General features: G+C 57.6%; 2 protein-coding genes across 3 annotated transcripts; both read left to right on the top strand.

The window, feature by feature from the left end:
- The first annotated feature begins 58 nt into the window (after positions 1-58).
- On the top strand, positions 59-6864 carry PAFAH1B2 (platelet activating factor acetylhydrolase 1b catalytic subunit 2). Its single transcript, XM_077307117.1, has 6 exons — positions 59-218; positions 346-427; positions 711-800; positions 1529-1645; positions 1910-2032; positions 4130-6864. Exons 1-6 carry the CDS (start codon positions 193-195, stop codon positions 4406-4408), a joined length of 717 nt encoding a protein of 238 aa, XP_077163232.1. The 5' UTR covers positions 59-192; the 3' UTR covers positions 4409-6864.
- A 284-nt stretch (positions 6865-7148) lies between these two features.
- On the top strand, positions 7149-20601 carry SIDT2 (SID1 transmembrane family member 2). 2 transcript variants are annotated; one of them, XM_077307115.1, is made up of 27 exons: positions 7149-7349; positions 7451-7572; positions 7681-7845; positions 7949-7994; positions 8156-8257; positions 8398-8481; positions 8747-8846; positions 9591-9656; positions 9894-9987; positions 10422-10483; positions 12680-12751; positions 12975-13049; positions 13371-13418; positions 14226-14344; positions 14804-14877; positions 15020-15086; positions 15229-15302; positions 15391-15514; positions 15957-16074; positions 16277-16413; positions 16645-16753; positions 17158-17234; positions 17771-17817; positions 18199-18304; positions 18395-18505; positions 18975-19088; positions 19299-20601. In XM_077307115.1, exons 1-27 carry the CDS (start codon positions 7164-7166, stop codon positions 19359-19361), a joined length of 2562 nt encoding a protein of 853 aa, XP_077163230.1. In that variant the 5' UTR covers positions 7149-7163; the 3' UTR covers positions 19362-20601. The 2 variants fall into 2 exon arrangements, with proteins under 2 accessions (XP_077163230.1, XP_077163231.1); XM_077307116.1 differs by lacking the exon at positions 13371-13418.
- Positions 20602-21810: the final 1209 nt, after the last annotated feature.

Raw genomic sequence — 21810 nt, 5'->3', positions numbered from 1 at the left:
GGAGGGAGGGGTGGGCGTGGCCGCGGGGGCGGCGCCGATTGGCTGGCGGAGGCGCGCGGAAGTGGCGGCAGGCGTCGGCGCAGGCGCGCTGCGCAGGGGCGGGGGAGGGGCGCGCCTGCCGCCTGCCTTCCGGCCTGAGGGACGGGCGGAGGACCGAGCGCGGAGGGAGGCCCGGCCGGGCAGGCGCGACGGATGGAGGCGCGCAGGGAGCCGCCAGCGTGAGTCGCCCCGCTGGGGCCGCCCCACGGGCCGGGCGGGGGCGGGGGCGGGGGCGGGGGCGGGGGCGGGGGCGGGGGCCTCCGCTCGGCCTCCGCTCGGCCTAAAAGCTCCGCGTCTCCCTTGCAGGATGAGCCGGGGCGACTCCAACTCCGCCGCCGTCCCGCACGCCGCGGAAGACGTCCAGGGCGACGACCGGTGGATGTCGCAGGTACTCGCCCGGGGGGGGGGGAAGGGGATGCGTGAGACGGGACTCCCCTCCCCCCCCCCGTGGGCCAAAGTGATGCCCGGCGGGTGGGTCGGAGGCAGAACGCGCACGGGTGCCACTTGCCTCATGCACTTCAGCATCCCCGCCCTCTGGCGCGATCCACACATCCCCCCCCCTGAGTTGGGCAGTGAAGTGGCCTTTTTGGCAAGGGGGTGTGGATCATAGACGGTCCTCTGCAGATGAGCTGGTGGTGTTTGTGCCTTAATTCAGTGCTTCTTTTCTCCAGCACAACCGATTTGTTTTGGACTGCAAGGACAAGGAGCCTGATGTCCTGTTTGTTGGAGACTCCATGGTGCAGCTGCTACAGCAGTATGAGGTACAGAGGGGTAGGAGGCAGAGCTCTGAGGCTACAGCAGCATTTCTCAGCTCTTTTATCGCTGGGAATCCCCTGAAACATTCTTCAGGCTTTGATGAACCCCAGAAGTGGTGTGATCATGAGGGATATGGTTGGGAAGCAGAGCTGTGTACAAGTCCACCCAGGGCCCCTCCCCATCCTCTCCATGCCCATCATTGGCCATTTTGGGAGGGGGGTCAACATGACCACATATAGTCATGTCACCCAATAAATGTTTAGCAAACCTTAAAATATGTAAAAGGAATTAACTCCCACCCATTTGAGAAATTCTTCCAAGGCCATCATGAAACCCTGGTGGAGAAATCATGGGCTAGAGAGATATGAAAGGTGGCTTCCCCAGCAGCAATAGTTCTGAGGCTGGTTCCCATAGGATTTTTGCAAAGAATTCTGGACTAGGTGGACTGTGGTCTGATTCAGTACCAGTTGATCTTGAACAAAAGTTCCTCATATGGCGTAGTTAGGCTGATCCTCTATTGAGCATGGGGTTGGACTAGATCGCCTGTATGGCCTTTTGCAATTCTATGATTCTGAGATTCAATTCCCTGATCCATTTCAACAGATACTCCCGCTTGTGTGCATGAAAACATGATTGGCTCTGAATATTTCATCTCATGAATGCTCTGAATAAAGTGTTCTCCTTTGTTCAGTTCAAAGGTTAGGTAACACAGTGAATTGGTTTCTGGTTTCAGATATGGCGAAAGCTCTTTTCACCCTTACATGCGTTGAATTTTGGGATTGGAGGGGACACAACAGGGCATGTTTTGTGGAGACTGAAGAATGGTGAACTGGAAAATATTAAGCCTAAGGTAAACACAGATGCTGAACATGTATGTATGTGAAATGCTGCTCTTCTCCAAAGACCCAGTTTGCAGGTTACTTCTTCAGCCTGGTCCTTATTTATCCTTATTCCTCGCCTGCACACATTTCCATAGCCTTTGAAGGATGACATGTGAGGAGGCAAGGCTGTCAGGGCCCCAAGCAGTGCATGCATTTCTTTCCCTTTCTCCTGAAGACAGTATAATGCAGAATTGCTCCCTACTTTCACATTTGCTTTTTCTTCTCTTCCTCAGGTTATCGTTCTTTGGGTTGGAACAAATAACCATGAAAACACAGCAGAGGAAGTAGCTGGTGGAATAGAAGCCATTGTGAGGTTGATCAATGTGCGGCAGCCCCAGGCCAAGATTGTTGTACTGGTATGTGTAGCTATGCTCAGGGAACTGGCAGCCTTCTTGACATTGTCCAGGTATCTTTTGCCATAGCCTTCTGTCAAGACAAACTGGGGGAAAGTGCTGCACTGAGAGGCTTCTGCTTCCTGTCTGAGGAATTCTCCAGGAAGTAGGTCCATAAAGCCTTTAAAATCAAGTAGCAGATGGGAGAGGAGGCTTGGCACCTGCCCTGAGCCATAGAAGCTCTCTTGTCATTCTGGGAGAGGATCTTGGGCCAGGAATGAAAGTCTGCCTCACTTTCTGGGGGGAAATCCATTTTATAACTGAGAACTGTTTCCAGGTTATGCAAAATCTGAAATAAAATAGGTTTATTTTTTGTGGCATGAAAATTCATTTTTAGGAAAGCAAGCATAATAAGTAATAACAAAAATCTTCTTGCTCAGATTGTGTGTACTGAGAATGCTAAGAAATACTAATGGGAATATATTGCATTAATCAAAACAACTTTTTCTTTAAAAAGAAAAGAAAATGGAAGTGGAAGGGAATACCAGCAGTACTCAGAGCACATACAGAATAAAATTTTCCGGAGCTTCTTGAGGAGGACATCCTCCCCACAAATGGGGATGTGTGCCATACACAGGACATCTGGATTGCTCACCTGTGTGCAGAGAGATGGTGGGATAGATTTGCAAGTAGCGGGTGGTCTGTTAAGCTCAGAGAGATGTCAGGATAGGATCCGTCAGCTTGAGATTTTTTTGAATGAATCATCAAACAGTCCTTGAACAGCTGAAACAGAGAGCTGTGTTTTCATGAATTTCACAAGAACGAGTCATGTCAGACCAACCTTATCTCTTTTTTCAAGAAAGTGACTACCTAGCTGTATCAGGGGAATGTTGTGGACATACTTTATCTGGATTTCAGTAAAGCGTTTGATAAGGTTCCACATGATATTCTTGTTGACAGGTTGGTAGAATGCGGTATGGATCCTTATTCTGTCAGGTGGATCGATAACTGGTTGACTGATCGTGCCCAAAGGATACTTGTTAATGGGTCAGCATCTTCTTGGAGAAGAGTGACAAGTGGAGTTCCCCAGGGGTCTGTCCTGGGGCCTGTGTTGTTCAACATATTTATAAATGATTTGGATGAGGGATTAGAGGGGGTACTTATGAAATTTGCGAACGATACTAAACCAGGAGGGGTAGCAAACACAACTGAAGTCAGAATCAGAATTCAGGATGATCTTGATAGGCTCGAGAAGTGGGCTAAACTGAATAAAATGAAATTCAAGAGGGACAAATGTCAATTCTGCATTTAGGTAGGAAAAACCATTTACACCGATATAAGATGGGGGCGACTTGTTTTGGCAGTAGTGTGTGCGAAAAGGATCTAGGACCATACACTGAACATGAGTCAGCAGCGTGACTCAATGGCTAAAAAGGTAAATGGGATTTTGGGCTATATTCAACGGAGTATCATATCCAGATCACACTTTATTCTGCTCCGGTTTGGCCTCACTTGGAGTACTGTGTTCAATTTCGGTCACCACGGTTGAAGAGGGATGTAAACAAACTGGAGCGTGTCCAGAGGAGGGCAACAAAGATGGTGAGGGGTTTGGAGGCCAAGACATATGAAGAAAGGTTGGGGGAGCTTGGTCTGTTTAGCCTGGAGAGGAGGCAACTGAAAGGGATCTGATAACCATCTTCATGTATTAAAAAGGCAGCCATATAGAGGATGGAGCAGAGTTGTTCTCCCTTGCTCCAGAGGGACGGACCAAAACCAATAGGATGAAATTAATGCAAAAGAAATTACATCTAAATATCTGGAAGAAGTTCCTGACAGAGCAGTTTCTCAGTGGAATGGGCTTCCTCAGGAGGTGGTGGGTTCTCCATCTTTGGAAATTTTTAAACAGAGGCTGGAGAGCCATCTGATGGAGAGGCTGTGAAGGTTCAAGGGGGTGGCAAGTTACAGTGGATGAGAAATAGGGTTGTGAGGCACCTGAATTGTGTTGGGGGGTTGGAATAAATGACCCAGGAGGTCCCTTCCAACTCTGTTATTCTATGATCCTCACAGTAGGAGAAGCTGGGGCACCTGCTAAAGTACTTCTGTCACATTCTCTCTCTCCAGGGTTTGTTACCACGTGGCGAGAAGCCAAACCCCCTGCGGCAGAAGAACAGCAGGGTGAACCAGCTCCTGAAGGCCTCGTTGCCCAAACTCTCCAATGTTCAGCTGCTGGACGTTGACGGGGGCTTTGTTCATTCAGATGGCACCATCTCCTGCCATGACATGTTTGATTTTCTGCATCTAACAGGCGCTGGCTACTCCAAGATCTGTAAGCCCCTCCATGAACTGATCATGCAGCTGCTGGAGGAGACCCCTGAAGAGAAGCAGGCAACTCTGGCCTGAGCAGCCAGTCCCAGCAGGGTTAATGTCATCCCAGCACCATCAGCGCAGTTCTTCACCCTGGCACTACAGAACCCTCCTTACTCAAAGCACTTTCCATTGTTGGATGTTCCTGGGTGTTGTGTTTGGCATTGGAAGGGGGGAGGCTGGTGTAATGGCACCTGGCTCCACCAAGCAGGTCACTTGCCCGCGGGGGTGGAATTGACCACAGAAGGATTTTACTTTTCAGTTGTTTCTTGTTTATGGTGCAAACATCCTTGTCCTGCCTCCTCACTGCCAGTTTCCCCCCCCCCCTTGATGTTTTGCCAGGCATATTTCACCTGTCCTTAAAACTTCCTCTGTCTTAGCCCACTATTTACACTCACAGTCTGCTCCCTGAACCCAAAGCAGCAGTTTGCTTAACAGCTGGAGTGGCTCAGACTTCCCATGATTGGCTTTTTGTTTCAAGTCACATAACTGCTTTCTGGCTGTGGCAGGAGTGACAGCTAAGCTAACCCCTGTGATAACATATCTGTGAGACTTTCAGTAAGTGAGCTCATCAGAAACAGTTTTGACCCCTTTGGTTTTCTCTGGCTTGTTAGATATCATTTCCCTCTTGCATGGTGGAGACAGATGAGGCTGTCCAGTTGAGCATCTCTGGGAAAGCTGGTCCCTCTTCTGTGCTTTGGTATTACATTCCCAGCTTCTGAAAGCCCTTCCCGCCCCCCATGTAGATTTGGAGCCCAGTTGAACAGCAGTCAAGCCCCCCCCTTCCCCAGCTGTAAAACTGACGTTTCCTTTCGCTGTGATGTCGTGTGCTGCAGGATGCTGTGCTGAGCTGCTTGTGTTTGTTGTTTTCACTTTTTTAAAAAAGAAAAATGGCAAAATGCAAATGACTGTTACTTTTCTTCTTGAGATATAATAATCCATAGTCCTTTCTCTTTTCACCCAGCCTGAATGAGGCAGAAGGCTTATGAGTCCCCAGGTGTAGATTTCTTTGTTGTGTCTGCCTGTCTTGTACAAGCATTTATTCCAACCAGTGAGACCTCTGTCTGGAGAGGACCAAGTCACGATGCATCCTTTCCCTTGCCTGACCTAGCCATGCTCCACCTGCAGGGAGAGCAGCCAGCCTGTAAGGGCCCTGTGAGGGTGAGAGCTTTTGAGGAGAGGGAGGCTAGGAAGGTGGATGGGACCAGCGGCTGAGTCTTTGCCAGTCAGCCACAGCACAAACATGTCTTTCCCCCCCCTGCCCCTGGAAGAAGGTGGTGTGCTTGTGACTTCTGTGGCTGCCCCTGCTACACAAATGCTTCCTTCACATATGGGAGGGCTCCACAGAAGTGCGCATTCTCTGGCCTGAGTCTTTGCTAAGTGGCTTCCAAGCAAGGGCCTCCCTGCTGCCTTGTCTGCATTGCAGACTTTCTCCAGGTGGTGGCAAAGAAAACCAGTCCTTTGGAAGCTCTTGGTGTGGAGCTGCTGAAGCCCTAGAAGGTGGGATTTGGAGAAGCAGCAGAGGACGGCCAGGATGGAGCTGGCTGGCTGCTGCAGAGGCCTTGGGCTCCTGCTAGCTATTCAGTGAAAAATGTTGGTGGGACAGGGAAGGCATTACTGACCAGTTGTTCCCTAGAACTTTGGCATCCCCTGCACGTGATTAGATGTTTGTGGGTCAAATGTTCTGTTGATGAAAAAGCTGTAAGGTGCCCGGAGCCATCTGCCTCCAGCTGAGAAACTAGACAGGGGAGAGCTAAGTGGGTTCCAGGGTCTTGGCTCAGTGCTCGGGTCAGTTCAGAGCTGGCTTTGCTGTGCTTTGCCATTTCCCTCTCTCTGCAAGGAGTCCCTCTTGTCCTCATTGTGACTGGAAGATGCAGCAGCAGCAGCAGCACCCCCTCCTCCAGCTGTTGGAACAGTGACATCTCTAGGACTTCTGTCATCCTCCTCCTGCCCCTGACCTCCGGGCGGGGGGGGGGGTGACCGGAGTCCTGATCGGGGGATATGCTGACAAGATGTTCTGTTGGCTCCTGTTTCCAGCCCCTTCAGGAGCTGCTGCCCCCTCCCCTCCCCTGCGTTTTGAGCTTTGCTCCCCTCCTTTCTTTTGTTAGTCTTGTTGCTGTTTCTGTCATGTGCTGCAGCCCAGAATCTCGTTTGTCCTGTGGTGTAGGAGCATTGCCAATTTTATATTTATTGCAGCAGTGTGTGAAACAAAGGTTAAAGATTGTTGTCTTTATCTTGTAATGCGTCCATGGCTGTAGCTGGGGGCCTACGGAAGAGGGAATTGTGCAAACTAGCAGCTTGCTTACTTCCGGAGGTGGGGATGCAGCGGAACCCCTGCTTTGCTCTGGGGAGGGTGTGCACTCCCCCCCCCCCCCCAGGAGTAGCTGACTGACCCCTCCACCCTTGCCCCAAGACAGCCATGATTCTGCTTTGGCAAAATGACATGGATGACTGGTAGCTGTATCTCAATATAAATGTCTGTTTCACCAGTGCCTTCTTGGTGTCTGTCTCATTTGTGTGGAAGAGGGTGCGGCTGATTGGGACTTCGACCCCCGCCCCGCCCGCAGTTCTCTCCGGGGCTCTCTGAAGAAGGGCGCGTTGGGTGCCGCTAGCGCTGGCTGGTGCCCGGGGCGGCCAGACGAAGCCAAGCGGGGCCCTGGCTGGGAGGGTGGCTGGGCCGGCGAGGGGCCTCCCCGCCCTGCTGACGTCACGCCCGGCGCGTTGACAGCGCTGCTTGGGCGCCGGGCCGGTGGCGCGCCTTAAAGGGGCCGCGGCGGCGGGCGGGCGGGCGATGCGGGGGTCCCGGCGGGGGGCGGCGCTGCTGCTGCTGCTGCTGCTGCTGGGGCTGCTGGGGGGGGCGCGGGGGGAGAAGAGCGTGCGGCAGCAGGAGGCGGCCTTCGACCAGCCCTACGGCGGCACGGTGGACAGCGGGCGGCTCAGCCTCTACGCCTTCAACCACACGGTCCGGCGCGAGCGGGTGAGGCCGCGGGGGCGGAGGGGGGGGGGGCGGAGGGCGGGGGGTCCCGTCCCGTCGGGGGCGGCGCTGACGGCGCGGCTGCGGCCGCTGGTGCCTTGCAGACGGAGGGCGTGCGCGTGGCGGTGAGCGTGCCGCGGGCGCAGAAGGAGGCGCCGGTGCTGTTCGTGGTGCGGCAGAAGGAGGCGGTGGTGTCCTTCCAGGTGCCGCTCGTCCTGCGCGGCCTGTGAGTACCGCCCCGGGGGGGGAGGGGGAGGACGAGACCCCCAGGCCCCCTCGCCCCAGCCCCAGCCCCAGCCCCAGCCCCGCTGCCCTCACGTCTCGCCGGGCGCAGGTTCCAGCGGAAGTACCTGTACCAGGAGGTGGGGCGCACCCTGTGCCAGCCGCCGGCCAAGAACGAGTCGGAGCTGCAGTTCTTCTACGTGGACGTCTCCACGCTCTCGCCCGCCAACGTCTCCTACCAGCTGCAGGTCTCCCGCGTGGACAACTTCCTGCTCAGGTGGGCCCGGGGGACCCCCCGCCCCCCCCCCCCGCCCCGGGCCTCTGGGCCGCGACTCCCAGGGCGAGCCTCACCCGGCCCTCTTCCTCTTCCTCCGCGGCAGGACCGACCAGCACCTGGACTTCAATGCCACCGCCGCCCAGCCCCAGGTACCTGCTCTGCCCGAAGGGAGGGTGGGCTTCAGCCGGCCAGGGAAGACCTCTGAGACCTAGTGGTGCTCTCCTGCAGGCTTCAGGGGAGGCGGGAGCTCTGCCTCCAGCAGGCAGAGGGGCTTTGTGGGGAGGCTGACTGTCGTCTCTCTCTTGGGCAGTATTTCAAGTATGAGTTTCCGGCAGAGGTGGACTCGGTGGTCGTGAAGGTGACCTCGGCTACGGCCTTCCCTTGCTCCGTCATCTCCATCCAAGACATCCTGGTGCGGGAACGTGAACGGGGCCGCTGGGCAGGGGCAGGGGGTCGCCCCGTGACTCGCTCTGGCGCCCTGTGGCTGACTCTCCCTTTGCAACCCCTCCCTTCCCTCCCCTCCCCTCCCCTCCCCTTCCCTCCCTGGTGCAGTGCCCCGTCTATGACCTGGACAACAACGTGGCATTCATCGGCATGTACCAGACCATGACCAAGAAAGCGGCCATCACGGTCCAGGTACGGCCGGCTTTCTCTGCACTTGGCCCACGTACCGTTTAGAGCTCCAGCTGTCCCCCGCTGTTGAATGGCACCAATTAGAAGGAACCCAAATGGTATCAACTGTGCCCAGCAAACCTGGCCGTGCCCTTGGTGACGCTGGCCCTGCCTCAGGAGCAGGTAGCCGGACGCTGGCATCTCTCCTCTGGCCAGGGGGGCCTCTGCGGGGTCCTTCCTGGGGCTTAAAGGCCCCCCTGGTGAGAGCCAACCTGTTGTCTGCTTTCAGAAGAAAGATTTTCCAAGCCACAGTTTCTACGTCGTGGTGGTGGTGAAGACGGAAGACGAAGCCTGTGGAGGGGCACTGCCCTACTACCCCTTCTCCAAAGGTGAATGCTGGGGAGGGGGGGTTGGGGGCAGGGTGTGTGTGCACCAGGTTATGTCTCAGTTTGTTTCCATTTGGTCCCACTACATGAGCCCCAAATGGTGCTGAGGAGGGCCTTTGTGTAACAGGAGTTCCAGGAGTTCGCCCGAGTGCTGCCCATTTGTGGGATGCAATGCCCCAGGGATGACTGGCCCTCTAGGCGTTGCTTACTTGAATGTGGCCTGTTTATTTCAGTCAGACTCTGCTGGATTTCCTGTTTTATACATTATATATCATTTATAAATAATTGTTTGTGTGTGTACGGTGATGTGTTTTCTTCCCAAAGGAATGCTAAATTATTGACTGAAATGGAAGTTAAAACTATTCTGGCAGTAGTAAAGTTTTTGTTGATTGTTATCACACATGAAATTTGAGGGCTGAGATTCAGTTGGTTATAATTTATCTAGCCCATCAGTGTGACCTGCTCTAAGAATGAATTCATAAAAGAAGAGACATCTGGAGGGGAAGAGAAGGCATATGCTAGGGAGTCCTGAGGGGCAGAGGTCACCCCCGAGCCGTGGGCAGGGCCTGGGGACAGGGAGGCCAAGCGGGAGTTGCCGCAGGAGCTTTGCTTCGCTTCCCTTCCCTCCTGCTCCTGTGTGCAAGGGCCGTTCCAGGAAGGCTCCCTTGGAGAGCGCCTGGCGGGGCTGAGCCCTGCGAAGGGAGGAGTGTGCTGTGGCCAACTCGCCACGTCCTTTGCTCCCTCCAGATGAGCCTGTCGATCAAGGTGGCCGGCAGAAAGGCCTAGACGTGGTGGTGTCTCCAGCCGTCAGCTGTAAGCATTGCTGGGTCTGCGGGTGGGGAGGGGAGCCTGCTGCGCAGCCTCACCCAGACCCCTCCTGCAGCCACATGTTCGGTGCTTGGTGCTGCGTGGGCGCGGTGCAGACCCCTCAGGAGCTGGCCCGGGTGTCTTGCCCTTCTGTCCTTGGCACGCTTGACGGAGGTTCCTCCTTAATCGGGTTTAGTCGCACACAAACACATCCACACCCCGTGCCTTCCTCTCTCCCTGCAGGGCAGGCCTATGTGAGTGGAACCTTCTTCTGCCTGGGCATCTTCCTCTCCTTCTATGTGGTGGCGCTGCTCATTGTCTGCGGGGGAAACTGGAGGTGAGTCCCATCCCTGTGCCCCATTCTACCCCCTCGGTCCCAGCAGGCTCCAGCCCAGTGCAGACCTTCTCATGAGGTGCCGGCTCAGCCTCAGCCTTGCTGCAGATTCAGCCCCCAAGATGGCTGGGCTTGCTTGAGAGGGAATCCCTGGGAGGCCCCTGCTCCACACTCCTCTAGGGCTGCCTGGCGTGGCCTGGCGCTGGGGGAGGGGGTGACCCAGGTTGGATCAAAGGCATAGGAAGGGAGTGAGCAGATTGCCCTCCTTCAGTGTGACTCTGGGACCTTGCACAGTTATGGGCTGGTTGTCCAGGGAAGAGGCAGCCCCAAACATCCCACGTGGCCATTTCTCTGATAAGGTTTGGAGTCAGCCCCACTTGTCTCTTGTAAGCTGTAAGCTGAAAGCTGTTTGCTCAGATCTGGCCCTTCTCTTGTAGGCAACGGAGGAGGAAGCCAATGGGGCTCTTAACCCCTGTGGAGACACCCGGGACCAACTCCGGTAGGTGTCTGAGCACCCCAGCAACTAGAAGGTATGATGCGTGGACAGCTTTCTGGTGGCTGTTCCCGTTGAACTAAACAGCAGGGTGCCACTGAGGCATATGGTGGCTCTTGGCTCATGTATGATGCCCCTGCCCCCACCCACACCCACACCTTCTCTTTCGCATGGTCTGAGACGATGGGAGAGGACAGGCAGGGTGGAGCCAGGGGAAGACAGGCATCATGGGGCTCCAGGATCCAAAAGCCCACTCCACCTCTCCACCCACAACCCTGGAGCCATTTCTAAACCGACAGGAAGTCACCTTGGTCTCCAGAGGCCACTGAGAGCAGGAAGCTCTGCTTGTTTTTACAAGGAAGCTGAGGACCTGGAGGAGCCCCACTGGCCAGAGCAGCAGCCCACTGGGCCAGTGCAGGACTGACCGGCCTCTTCTCCTTGGATCCGCCTAGGCCATTTAAGGGCACTTATGCCTGGGGCCGCCCCTTTCCACTCTCTGTGCAAAGTGGTCTTTCTTTTTGTCCATCCTAAATCTACTGCCCGTCAGCTCCGTTGAATGCCCTCAAGTTCTAGTATTTGGGAAGGAGAAGAAAAAGTTCCCTCCCTCTCCCCTGTGCATAATTTTGAAAAAAACCTCTATCAAGTTTCCCCCTTAGCCTTCTTTTCTTAAAAACTGGATGTTTTCAGCCTTTCCTAACAGGAAAGGGGCTCCAACCACATCATCATCGCTGTTGTCCTCTTTTGTACTTTTTTCAACTTTGCCTTTTTTGAGATGTGCTCTCCGTACACAGTATCCTAAATGAGATTGCACCAGAGATTGATACAGGGCATTACCAAATCTTGGCTGTTTTATTTTTATTTTATTATTCCCTAGCAATCCCCATCATAGAGGCCGTCTTTGGCTCCTGTGGCACACTGCATGGGCGTTTTCATTAGGGTATCCACGGCAACCCCGTTCTTTCAAACTTGGTCTCAGCAAGTTTACAAGATAGGGTGGCTGATTAATACTGATGAAGTTGGGATCACCTTCTGCTTCCCAGTATGGAGTTTCATTTGCCACATTGCTGCCCACTCACCCTGCTTTTCACCCCCCTGAACAATTTGGTCCTGAACTTGCCTTCTCAGTGTCACAGTGCCAACTCCATGTCTGAGTGAATTAAAAAGCACTGGTCCCAGGACCGGTCCTTGTGGGTTCCCACGGCTCACTTCCTTCTATTGGGAGAACTGTCCATTCTTCCTCTGGGAATCAGCCCTGTTTCCTGTCATTGAGCAACCTTTTAATCCCTCTTTTTGGTGGCTTCTTTGGCCCCAAGAAGACTGCTAAGCTGGCTCAGAACTCTGAGCTGAGGGACCTCATCCGGTTCTTGCCTGCAAAGTGCACGGGACGTGTTACTGTTCAGCTGCTCCAAGAGGCCTGAAGGAAGAGGGCCCCCCCCCCCCCCAGCTTCCACTCAGAGTGTGGCTGGAGACCCATTTCTCTGCTGCATGTGCCCTGTCTGGGGGGACCCAGCCCTGCCTCTGGAGCCTGCCCCCTTCAGGATTCTCAGGGCACTGGCTCTCTGGGGCTGCTTCCCACGGAGGGCACCCCAGGTGGAATGCGTTGTCTGTGCCCGCCCTCCCTGGGCGCAGGCCTGATTGGCTCCGACCTCAGCAGAGAGTCCAGCTCAAGGCAGCTGCTGCACAGTCTGGGCGGGCACTTTTTCAAAGATCCCACCCTCTCTACACCATCAAGACCACCCTTTCCCCTGTGGCACCACTCGAGGACTTTAAAGTTGGTCCGTACTATAATGCTATTCGGTTTACTTTTTAAAGAAAAAAACTTTCCAAAAGTTGGCAACTCAGGTATACAGGCTCTGTCTGGGAGTCGCCAGAAAGGTCCGGGTGAGCGATGGGTGCGCCCATCTTAAGCACTGAGTTCAGGCCTGTGTCAGTAACTCCCTCCCTCCCTCTCCCCCCCGCCTCTCCAACTCAGCGCCTCCCCTTGGTAAGCACCAGCCCTCCTTTCTATCTTAGGGCTTCTCCGCTCTTTCAGGGGCTGTGGGGAAATCCTGGGCCTCCTCCAGCTTCCTCCCCCGAAGAGCAAGACCAGAGGGAAGGGTCAGCAGCCATCTCTGGAGACCCTCATCCCCGGGGGCTCTGTCTAGGGGCCACTGCCCCCCCCAGGCCCCTGTCAGCTGATGGTTTTCTGCTGGTTGGTTGCAGGGAATTCCGGTGTCTCCTCAGACCCCTTCTTGGGACGCCCTCCTTACAGTGCCTACGGTTACGGCTCCTTTGGTGAGTCCCTGGGGGGGGGGGGCTGCTGCTGAGCCTGCTGGCCGTGAATGTATGTTGGGAAGAGGCCCACTGGGCCAGGCCTCCCCTTCCTCAGCACAGAAGAGCAGCTCTGCTCTGCTCTGCTCTGCTTGAGAAGTGTGCGGGGCTGGGCCGGGGGCTCTTCTGGCCTTCACTATGGCTGTGCTGGCTCACTTCTGCCTCCCCTCCCCAATTGCTTTTCCAGACAACGGTTCCACAGTTAGCACAGAGAACGTCTCGGACAGTCTGCTCTCCGCAGAAGCCTCCTATGGCTATGCAGGTGAGGGCTGGCTGCCATCTGGATGTGAAGAGCCCAGCAAGGAAACTGAGACCGAACTGCAGGGGTTGTGGGGTGGGGGGTCCTGGGCACCTGCTCTACCTGCCCGCTCTTGGATGTCGGGGTCCTTTGGCCCCGGGCCTGACTGCGACTCTGCAGAACTGGCTTTGGAGGGAGCCCCTGAGTAGCGTCACTGGTGTCCTAAAGCATCCAAGAAAAGTGTGTATCCAACCTTTGCTCGAAGACTGCCAGTGTCCCGGGCCTGGTCGAGAGAACCGGTCCATTAAGGGCTGCTCAAGTGTAACTCTGTGCTTTCCTTTCAAGGGCAGGAGCCGTGCCAGCACCGCCAGAGACACTTGGCCATTGCTATGGGTAGATAGTGGCAGAGAGAGGCGGCCAGTCACTGCTTCTGGGCATCCCGTTCCTGGCACCAAATGGGGCACTGCTGCGGCCACCTGGCTTGCGGGGGAGGGGGTCTGCCTCCAGGGCTGGGGGGGGGGTGAGCAGGCCTCAGCAGTGATCCTGTGTGGCTGACAAGTCAGGGATGGGATGTCCCCCCCCCCCCGTTGCTCAATCTCACACAGGCTGCTGCTTTCTGAGGGGCTGCAGACATTTGGGGAGGGGGCTGTGGGGTGGAGAGGCAAAACACCCACACAGCTGTGGGGTGTCTAGCTCCAGGATTGCCTTCAAACCTTGTCAATCAATTGGGTGCCCTTTGGGCGACGTTCTCCATAGCAAAGTAGAGACGACTCCTCCTCAGAAAGCTTGCCAGAGGGGGACTGTAATTGTGCATGGTGCTGACCCCCCTCCCTGCTCACCGTGAGACAATGGACAGCCCTTCCGGAGCAGTGGGATGGCTGCTCTGGGGAAGGGGAAGGGAAGGGAAGGGGGACGGTGGGAGTCAGGAGTCTGCCCAGAGCATCTTGTGTCCCCGTGGGCAGTGGCCTCCTGGCCTGACCTCTGGGCCCTGCCTAAAAGAGGGGGACGGGTGGGGAGTTGGCCAGATGCCTCACTGAGTGGATGGGGGGGGGGACACGGCTGACCTGCAGGCTTCGCACAAGGGCTCCCCAATGCTCAAGAGCGCTGGGTGGCAGCCCTGGAAGCAGGGGTGCTGCTGGAGGGAGGAAAGGAACAGGGTCTAGGGGGTCATGCTGCCCCCTCCCTCCCTCCCTCCTGCAGACCGTTCCCTGGATAACCTGGTGGGGCGTCCACGGCTGGACTCGCTCAGCTCCGTGGAAGAAGATGACTATGACACCTTGGCTGACATTGACTCTGACAAGAACGTCATCCGCACCAAGGTGAGTCAGGCTGCGAGGAGGGGGCCTGCTCCACTCCCCAGGCCTCTTGAGAATGGCTCCCACCAGCCTCCACCACAGATGCGCTCCATGTGGACCCTTGGGGGAGCCATGCCCTGGGAGCATTTGCAGATTGCTTCCCATCGGTGGGTTGGCAGCGATTGTGCCCCCAGCTGCAGTTTGGGCAAAGGAGGATGCAGGGCCTGGAGGGAGGGTGAGAGGAACACTTGCAGCTTCCCTGGCTTGCCTGAGCACCCCCCATCCTCCCCCAGCCCCACAAGTGCTTTGCTCAGTCAGGCCCTATTGCTCTTGGGAGGGGGGGGAGTACACCTTGTGCTCTGCGTGGGTTGTGGGAGCTGACCTGATGGCCTCTCATCCTGCTCTGGGGGCAGAGGGGGGGGCTGGCTCCCAGGGGCATGCCCCCCCCAGTCATGCCTTGCCCTGATCCTGCCCTCCGTGCAGCAATACTTGTCCGTGGCGGACCTGGCACGCAAAGACAAGCGGGTGCTGCGGAAGAAATACCAGATTTATTTTTGGTAAGCAACGAGGGGCGTGGGGGGGGGGTCGCCCTTCTCCCTGTGGGCCACCATCCCTGCCCAGTGGCACAACAGGCCCTGGCAGGGGGGGGGGGGGCAAGAGATCCCTGGTGACCGCGCCCTGGTTCTGCCCCTCCTGCAGGAACATCGCCACCATCGCGGTCTTCTATGCGCTGCCCGTTGTCCAGCTGGTGATCACCTACCAGACGGTGAGTGTCACTAGCCCCATGAAGAACTGTCTTTGAGAACACGAGCAGGACTCGGGGCCCGCTCACAGCCGGTCCCACTTTCTGGGTTCCTGCCTCCCCCCACCCCCCTCCAAGGCCCACAGAGCCTCCTTCTGCCTTGCAGGTGGTGAACGTCACTGGGAATCAGGACATTTGCTACTACAATTTCCTGTGTGCCCACCCCCTGGGGAACCTCAGGTAGGAAGGGCCTTCCCTCCAGCCGTGGGGGGCTGGGGCTGGGGGAAGTTGGCTGCGGGACCCACACTCTTGCCCGTCCCGTGCCCAGCGCCTTCAACAACATTGTCAGCAACCTGGGCTACATCCTGCTGGGGCTGCTTTTCCTCATCATCATCCTGCAGCGAGAGATCCACTACAGCCGGGCTGTGATGCGCAACGACCTGCAGGCCCTGGTGAGGTGGGGGGGCAGGGGGGCAGGGGCGGGAAGACCCTCTTTCTCCTCCTCCTCTGCTTTCCCTTTCCCTTCCCGTCCTGGCTGATGCCCGTGGTGGCTCTGCTCTCCACTCCAGGAATGGCAGGCCAGGGGAGGGGCTGGGGCAACGGCTGGCAAAGCAGCAGTGCCCATTGGGGGGGGGGGGTGCCAGTGGGCATGAAAGAGCTGCACGACCAGCAGTTGGCCTGCCCACAGGCCCTTCTTCCTTCAGAGCCAGTCAGGGGTGGGGTCTGCCTGCCTGCAGGTAAAATGGGGGAGGAAATGCAGGGCACAAGGGGAAGGCCTCTGGCCCCAGAGAGGCGGCCCTTGGCTGCCAGTCCCTTTGGGCAGGGACTGTGTGTTGCCAGCTGGCCTCTCTTCTCCGTGATGGAGAAAGGACCTCCCCTCTCCTCCCCTCCCAGGAGTGTGGGATCCCGAAGCACTTTGGCCTCTTCTACGCCATGGGCACTGCTCTCATGATGGAGGGGCTTCTGAGTGCTTGCTACCACGTCTGCCCCAACTATACCAACTTCCAGTTTGGTGAGTGTGGTGTGGGAGGGGCTGAGGGAGGGGCCCTCGGTATTCTGGCACCTGCCTGGGGAGGCCTGGCTCAGTCACAGAGGGCCTCCCGAGCATGTGCGAAGTGCCTTTCCTTCACAACTGATTGGCCAGCCTTCTCCTAACTAGGGGGGGAGGAGGGGGGGCAATGACTGTCCGGCATCCCTTTGCCTCTTGTCCCCAGACACCTCGTTCATGTACATGATTGCGGGGCTGTGCATGCTGAAGCTCTACCAGAAGCGGCACCCCGACATCAATGCCAGCGCCTACAGCGCCTACGCGTGCCTGGCTGTGGTCATCTTCTTTTCCGTCGTGGGGGTGGTGAGTGCTGGGGGGGGGGCAAAGCAGATGGAGCTGTTGGGGGTCTCCGGAGGGCTGGGTTCTGCCTGCAGCCAAGGGTCTTCCGTCGGTGGCCCCAGCTCCTTTGGCTGAGCGGAGAAGGGAGTGAGAGCCTGGCAGGCGTGAGGCGGCTTCACACATCCCAGACCCTCCCAGGGTGGGGAGCCCCGCCTGACTCCCAGGGTCACCCCCACCCCCGCTGTGGCTTCCCAGGTCTTCGGAAAGGGCAACACGGCCTTCTGGATCGTCTTCTCCATCATCCACATCGTGTCCACGCTGTTGCTAAGCACTCAGCTCTACTACATGGGTCGCTGGAGGCTGGGTGAGTTCCACCGGCTCCTCCTCCTGGCTGACCTGGCAGTGCCCACCCGACCCTCCCGCGTGCCGTCTCCAGCAGGGGCCACGGTGGGGGTGGGCCTTCCAGACACCTCCTGCTCTTCCAGTCCACTGTCTGCCTGCTCCCTTGGCCCAAGGGGGGGGGACCTGCCCGCTGCCCGCCAGCCCGCCCGCTGTCCCTCCTCCCCTCCCCTCCCCTCCCCCCTCCCCTCCCCCCTCCCCTCCCCTCCCCTCTCCCCTCTCCCCTCTCCCCTCCCCTCCCCAGGCCAGAGGCTGCCCCTTCTCGGTCCCCAAGGCTGAACAGGCGTCCACCTTTATTTATTTATTTATTTAGATTTATTTATTTATCTTTCCATTTATCTTTCCATTTATTTATTTATCTTTCCATAGATTCTGGGATCTTGCGCAGGATCCTGCACGTGGTTTACACAGACTGCATCCGGCAGTGCAGTGGGCCCCTGTATGTGGTGAGTAGGTCCACCCGCCTTCCAAATACCGTTCCTGTTTTGTGCTCCTTTTATCTGAAGTACTGAGAGAACACAAAGTGGTGCAAGCAAGTCCCCGAGTGGCGTCAAAAGCCTCACTTTTCAGTAGGCCCCTGAAGACAACGGCACAAAAGGCCAGCTGATAGAACAGCCAAGTCATTTTTGCACTGAAGCGCCAGAGTCCAGGTTTAACTGGCTGCCTGGCAAAGGGGTCCCTCCCACCGCAAAGACCCTGCCCCTGCTCAGCAGGCAGGGTAATGGGCAGTCTTCCAAATGCCCCCCGGGTGGCTGCAGACTAGGGCTTCTGAGGCCCAAAGCAGTCCCTCGGGAGAAATCTGGGTGCTGGTGGGGGCCTGTGGGCGCCACTTTGCTTGGGGGAGTCATGTTAGCGGCTTGTCTGCTGCTTTCTGAGCCAGATGTAGTTTCCAGGCCCCCAAATGTGGATTCCAGGGCGGTGTGCGTGTCAGGCCCAGCTGGGTGGCAAGTATTTGGCACCTCTCCCTCTTTTCCGTCCCCAGGATCGGATGGTCCTGCTGGTGATGGGAAATATCATCAACTGGTCCCTGTGAGTAACAGCTGGTGGGTGGAACTGGGGCTGGACCCTCGGGGGAGTCCGAGATGGGTTTCCACTTGTGGGTAGTGGGGGCCTTGCCAGAGGGCAGGGCCTATTGGGGGTACACTCTGCTTGTAGCTACTTCTTGTTCCAGGGGAGGCTCTGTGGCTCAGGGGCAGAGCCTCTGCTTGGCATGCAGAAGGTCCAGGGTTCCATCCCCAGCAGCGTCTCCAGTTCAAAGGACCAGGTGATCGACCTCTGCCTGAGACCCAGGAGAGCTGCTGCTGCTGCTCTTGCTGCTGGCCTGAATGGATGATGGAGCAGCCTTGAGGGTCTGGCCCTCCAGAAGGCAGTTTCAGGCCTGCCTGCCCGACCTCCTCTTTTTCCCGGCAGTGCTGCCTACGGCCTCCTTGCCCGGCCCAACGACTTTGCCTCCTACCTGCTGGCCATTGGCATCTGCAACCTCCTCCTCTACTTTGCCTTCTACATCATCATGAAGGTACAGTGGGGGGGGCGGGAGGCAGGTGGGGAGGGGGGAGGGGTGTGCCTCAGTTTCCTCCCCTGATCTGCTCTGCGGCTCCTCCTGCAGCTCCGAAGCGGTGAATGCCTCAGGCCGATCCCCCTGCTCTGCATCATCTGCACATCCGTCGTGTGGGGCTTTGCCCTCTTCTTCTTCTTCCAGGGCTTGAGCACCTGGCAGGTGAGTCAAGCTTCTCTCCCTCCCAGTTTGGGCTCTCAGTATGAGGTGGGGGACCGGGAGTGCGGCCTGGAGCCATCCAGGGCCCTGTTCACACCATGGAGCAGTATTTTAAACGGAAAAGGCAAGGAGCAGAATGAGGAGGCTGGGCTGGGCGGGGTGTGCTTTGTCTTTGGCCTCACACGTGAAGAAGCCTCAGTCCCTCCAGGCCAGTCCTGTCTGCTCCAACTGGCAAGCCGCTCCCAGAGAAGGGGGGTGGGGGATCACCTCACCTCCTGCTGGCTCCTTTTCACTGGAGAGGCCGCCAGGTAGCGGCCTGGGTGCAGTGCAGCCACACCATCAATGGCTGCAGCGTCTCCCTGGCGAACTGGTTTGGCCCTCCCAGCCCGAGACCAGCGACGCGATGCATGTCTCTTGGTGGCTGAGAAGCTGTGTGGCGCCCAGCTCAGCTGCCCTTTGATGCTCTTGGCAGAAAACGCCAGCGGAGTCCCGAGAGCACAACCGGGAATGCATCCTGCTGGACTTCTTTGATGACCACGACGTCTGGCACTTCCTCTCGTCCATCGCCATGTTCGGCTCCTTCCTGGTAGGTGGCCTCCCAGCCTGCCTGCCTGCCTGCCTCTGCCCTGGCTGGGGAGGAGCAGCCCAAGAGGGTCTCTGCTGCCCCCTGTGCTTGGTGGGTTTGCGGGGGACTCCTTGAAGGCGCTGCTTCCTTCCCCTGCAGCCACGGAGCTCCCTCTGGGCAAGAGGTCAGTTTGGACCCCTTCCCAGCCAGCGGCCTCCTCTCTCCTTGCAGGTCTTACTGACCCTGGATGATGATCTGGATTGTGTCCAGCGCGACAAGATTTATGTCTTTTAGACAACAGGATTCCAGGGCGTCCTACCTGGGGGATTTAGACCTTTCCAGGGTTGCTTTGCTGTGTTATTGGGGGGGGGAGCTCACAGTGACCCCGTTAAGGCATCCTGTGTAGGTCTGCCAGGGTCCCCTCACCCTGCTGGCCAGAGGGTAAAGGTGTTGACGTTGCAGCAGGATCGGGGGGGGGGGCTTCTGGGGGTTTGTGGTCCAGATGACAAGCCATTGGGCAGCTCTGGATTGGTTTCTGTGGCACACCTGAGGTCTCACACAGGGTTGGGTTAGGGGCTGGACTTTGTCAGAGTCAAGGGGTTGCAAAGAGCCTCATTGGCCATCAGCCCCCGGAGGCATCAGCCCACATCACTCACTCACTCACTCACTCGTGGGAGAGAGGGCTGAGTAGTTGCGGATGCCCCTCCCGCCAGGAGCCGGGGCTTCCCCTAGTCTGCTCCTGCCGCAGCAAGCTGGGGCCTGCTGTCTGGAGAGGGGTCGGCCTGCAGAAGAGTCAGCCGTCGCCCTCACCCTCCTGCTGCGAGGAGCGCCAGCCCCAGGAGACCAGTGCTGAGACTGAGGCAAGCTCTGCACACTGCCGGACCTTTCCGTCCAGCCCTGATCCATTGACCAGGACTGTGGCCTCTTGGGGAGGCCAGAACTTCGGGTGCTGCGGTGGCGGGCTTTCTTCCTCCCTCCCTCCCTCCCTCCCTCCCTCCCAGCGGAGTGTGGCCTCCCTTGGGAGGTGAACCACAGCTGCGCTCACTGGCAGAGGGGGGGGGGGTGTTTCCCTCTTGATTCCTGAAGCACACACCGTGGAGGGGAGGGACTCCTTCCAGCGCTGCTTCATGGGACGGGGCAGTCTGCCCACTTCTTTGTGTCTGTTTTTTCTGCGGTCACACAACCAACAGCGATTCAGCGTTGTGCTGCCTGAGGGCCCCTCTTTGGCCCTGCTTCTCAGCAGCACACCGGGGGCCGAGCCGAGAGTACCACTGCGGCCGCCACTGCTGCTTGGAGGGGCGGGGGGCTAGTGCCCCAGTTTCTGGCCTCTTCCTGGGCAAAAGCCAAAGGAGTGACACCAGTGGCTGGGGGGAAGAAGTACCTGCCCTGGCTGGCGTTTCTCCCCCCCCCCCCCCGATTGTGCGTTTTGGAGGCTGATGCTCTTCTGTGTGTCTTCTTGTCGTCGCCATATTCCTGCCAGTCCCGTTTCTACCAGTTCTGCTGCCAAATGCAAAAAAATAAAAGACAGACCTGCCCTCCGCCTCCTTCTCTTCAGCGATGGCTGTCGCTCACAAAACGGGGGGGGGGGGACAGGGTGGCCACAAGGCCGAGGGAGGGCTGAAGGACGGGGGGAGGGGAGGGGAGGGCCCTGGGAGGCCTGCGGAGAATGAATGCACCCCTGCCCTCCCCCCCCCGGCTCTTTGTGAGGTGGGTGGCAGCAAGGTGTGGGCCTCACGAGAGGAACGCACAACAGCACCCTGAGCCACGCCTGCCGTGTCCCTGCGGGGCTAGGTGTATTCTCAGCTCCCCACCCCTGCCCTGCCCCTGCCCCACTCGCCCCTTCTGGGAGCAGTGCCCAAGCAGCTGTGGGTCCGGCCTGTGAGGGGCAGTTAGTATAAGGCAACGTTAACCATTGCTGCACTGGGCTAATGGGCTGCTATTTTGGGGAGGCCGGCCTGGCCTGGGAGGTGGTTTCTCCTGGAGCCCTTTTTGCCAACATCTTTGTTCACAATGCAGAAAAACAACCTTCTCCTGGTGGGAAAGGGGAAATCAAGGGTGTGCACATCTCTTCCCATGCACGGCCCCCTCACACACCCACAACTTGATGGAACTGCAGTGTCTTTGTTAGAGAGAATCGGGGGGGGGGGGCGTTACGTGGGATGTCTCCCTGAACTGCTGAATTGAGAGCCTGTTGCAGGCAGTAGGCTCTTTTGGGACGGCTCCCTCCTTCCCCGCACAGGTCAGGTCCCTCACCTACTAGTTCCCTGAGGGAACACCAGCCCCTTTCCTGGCTGCTCCCTTGCTGCTGGGTTGAGATGGGATGCCTTGTTTGGCTGGAGTCCCGCACGGTTAGCTGCTGGACTCTGTGCCCCTGTCCCCTGGTCAGTCCCACCCAGCTTCTCTGTCCTTCCACTTTGTGTTCCCCTCCCCCCCACAGTTTGCACAGCTGAGCTACCCCAGAACAAGAGCCCCCCCCCATCCCTCCCAGTGTGTACCCCCCAGGGCCAATCCTCCCATCCCATCCTCTTCTCGGAGGGAGGAAGGAAGGGGGCAGGGAGGGGATGGTTTTCTCCTGCAAGACACACAAGTTATGCCCCCTTGCCCCTGGCCCTGCCCCTGCTGCCCTCTGGGCGGCTGGCCTTGGGCATTCTGGGCTGAGGCCGGGGCACCCTTCCTTAGCCATCCGTCCCATCTCTATGGCACCCGTTCCCGAGGGCAGCCAACGATACACCATAGAAATGAT

Source organism: Paroedura picta, chromosome 12 (genome assembly GCF_049243985.1).
Source record: "Paroedura picta isolate Pp20150507F chromosome 12, Ppicta_v3.0, whole genome shotgun sequence".
Lineage (NCBI taxonomy): Eukaryota > Metazoa > Chordata > Lepidosauria > Squamata > Gekkonidae > Paroedura > Paroedura picta.
The sequence above is the reverse complement of the archived record's forward strand: the minus strand, read 5'-3'. Positions and strand labels throughout refer to the sequence as shown.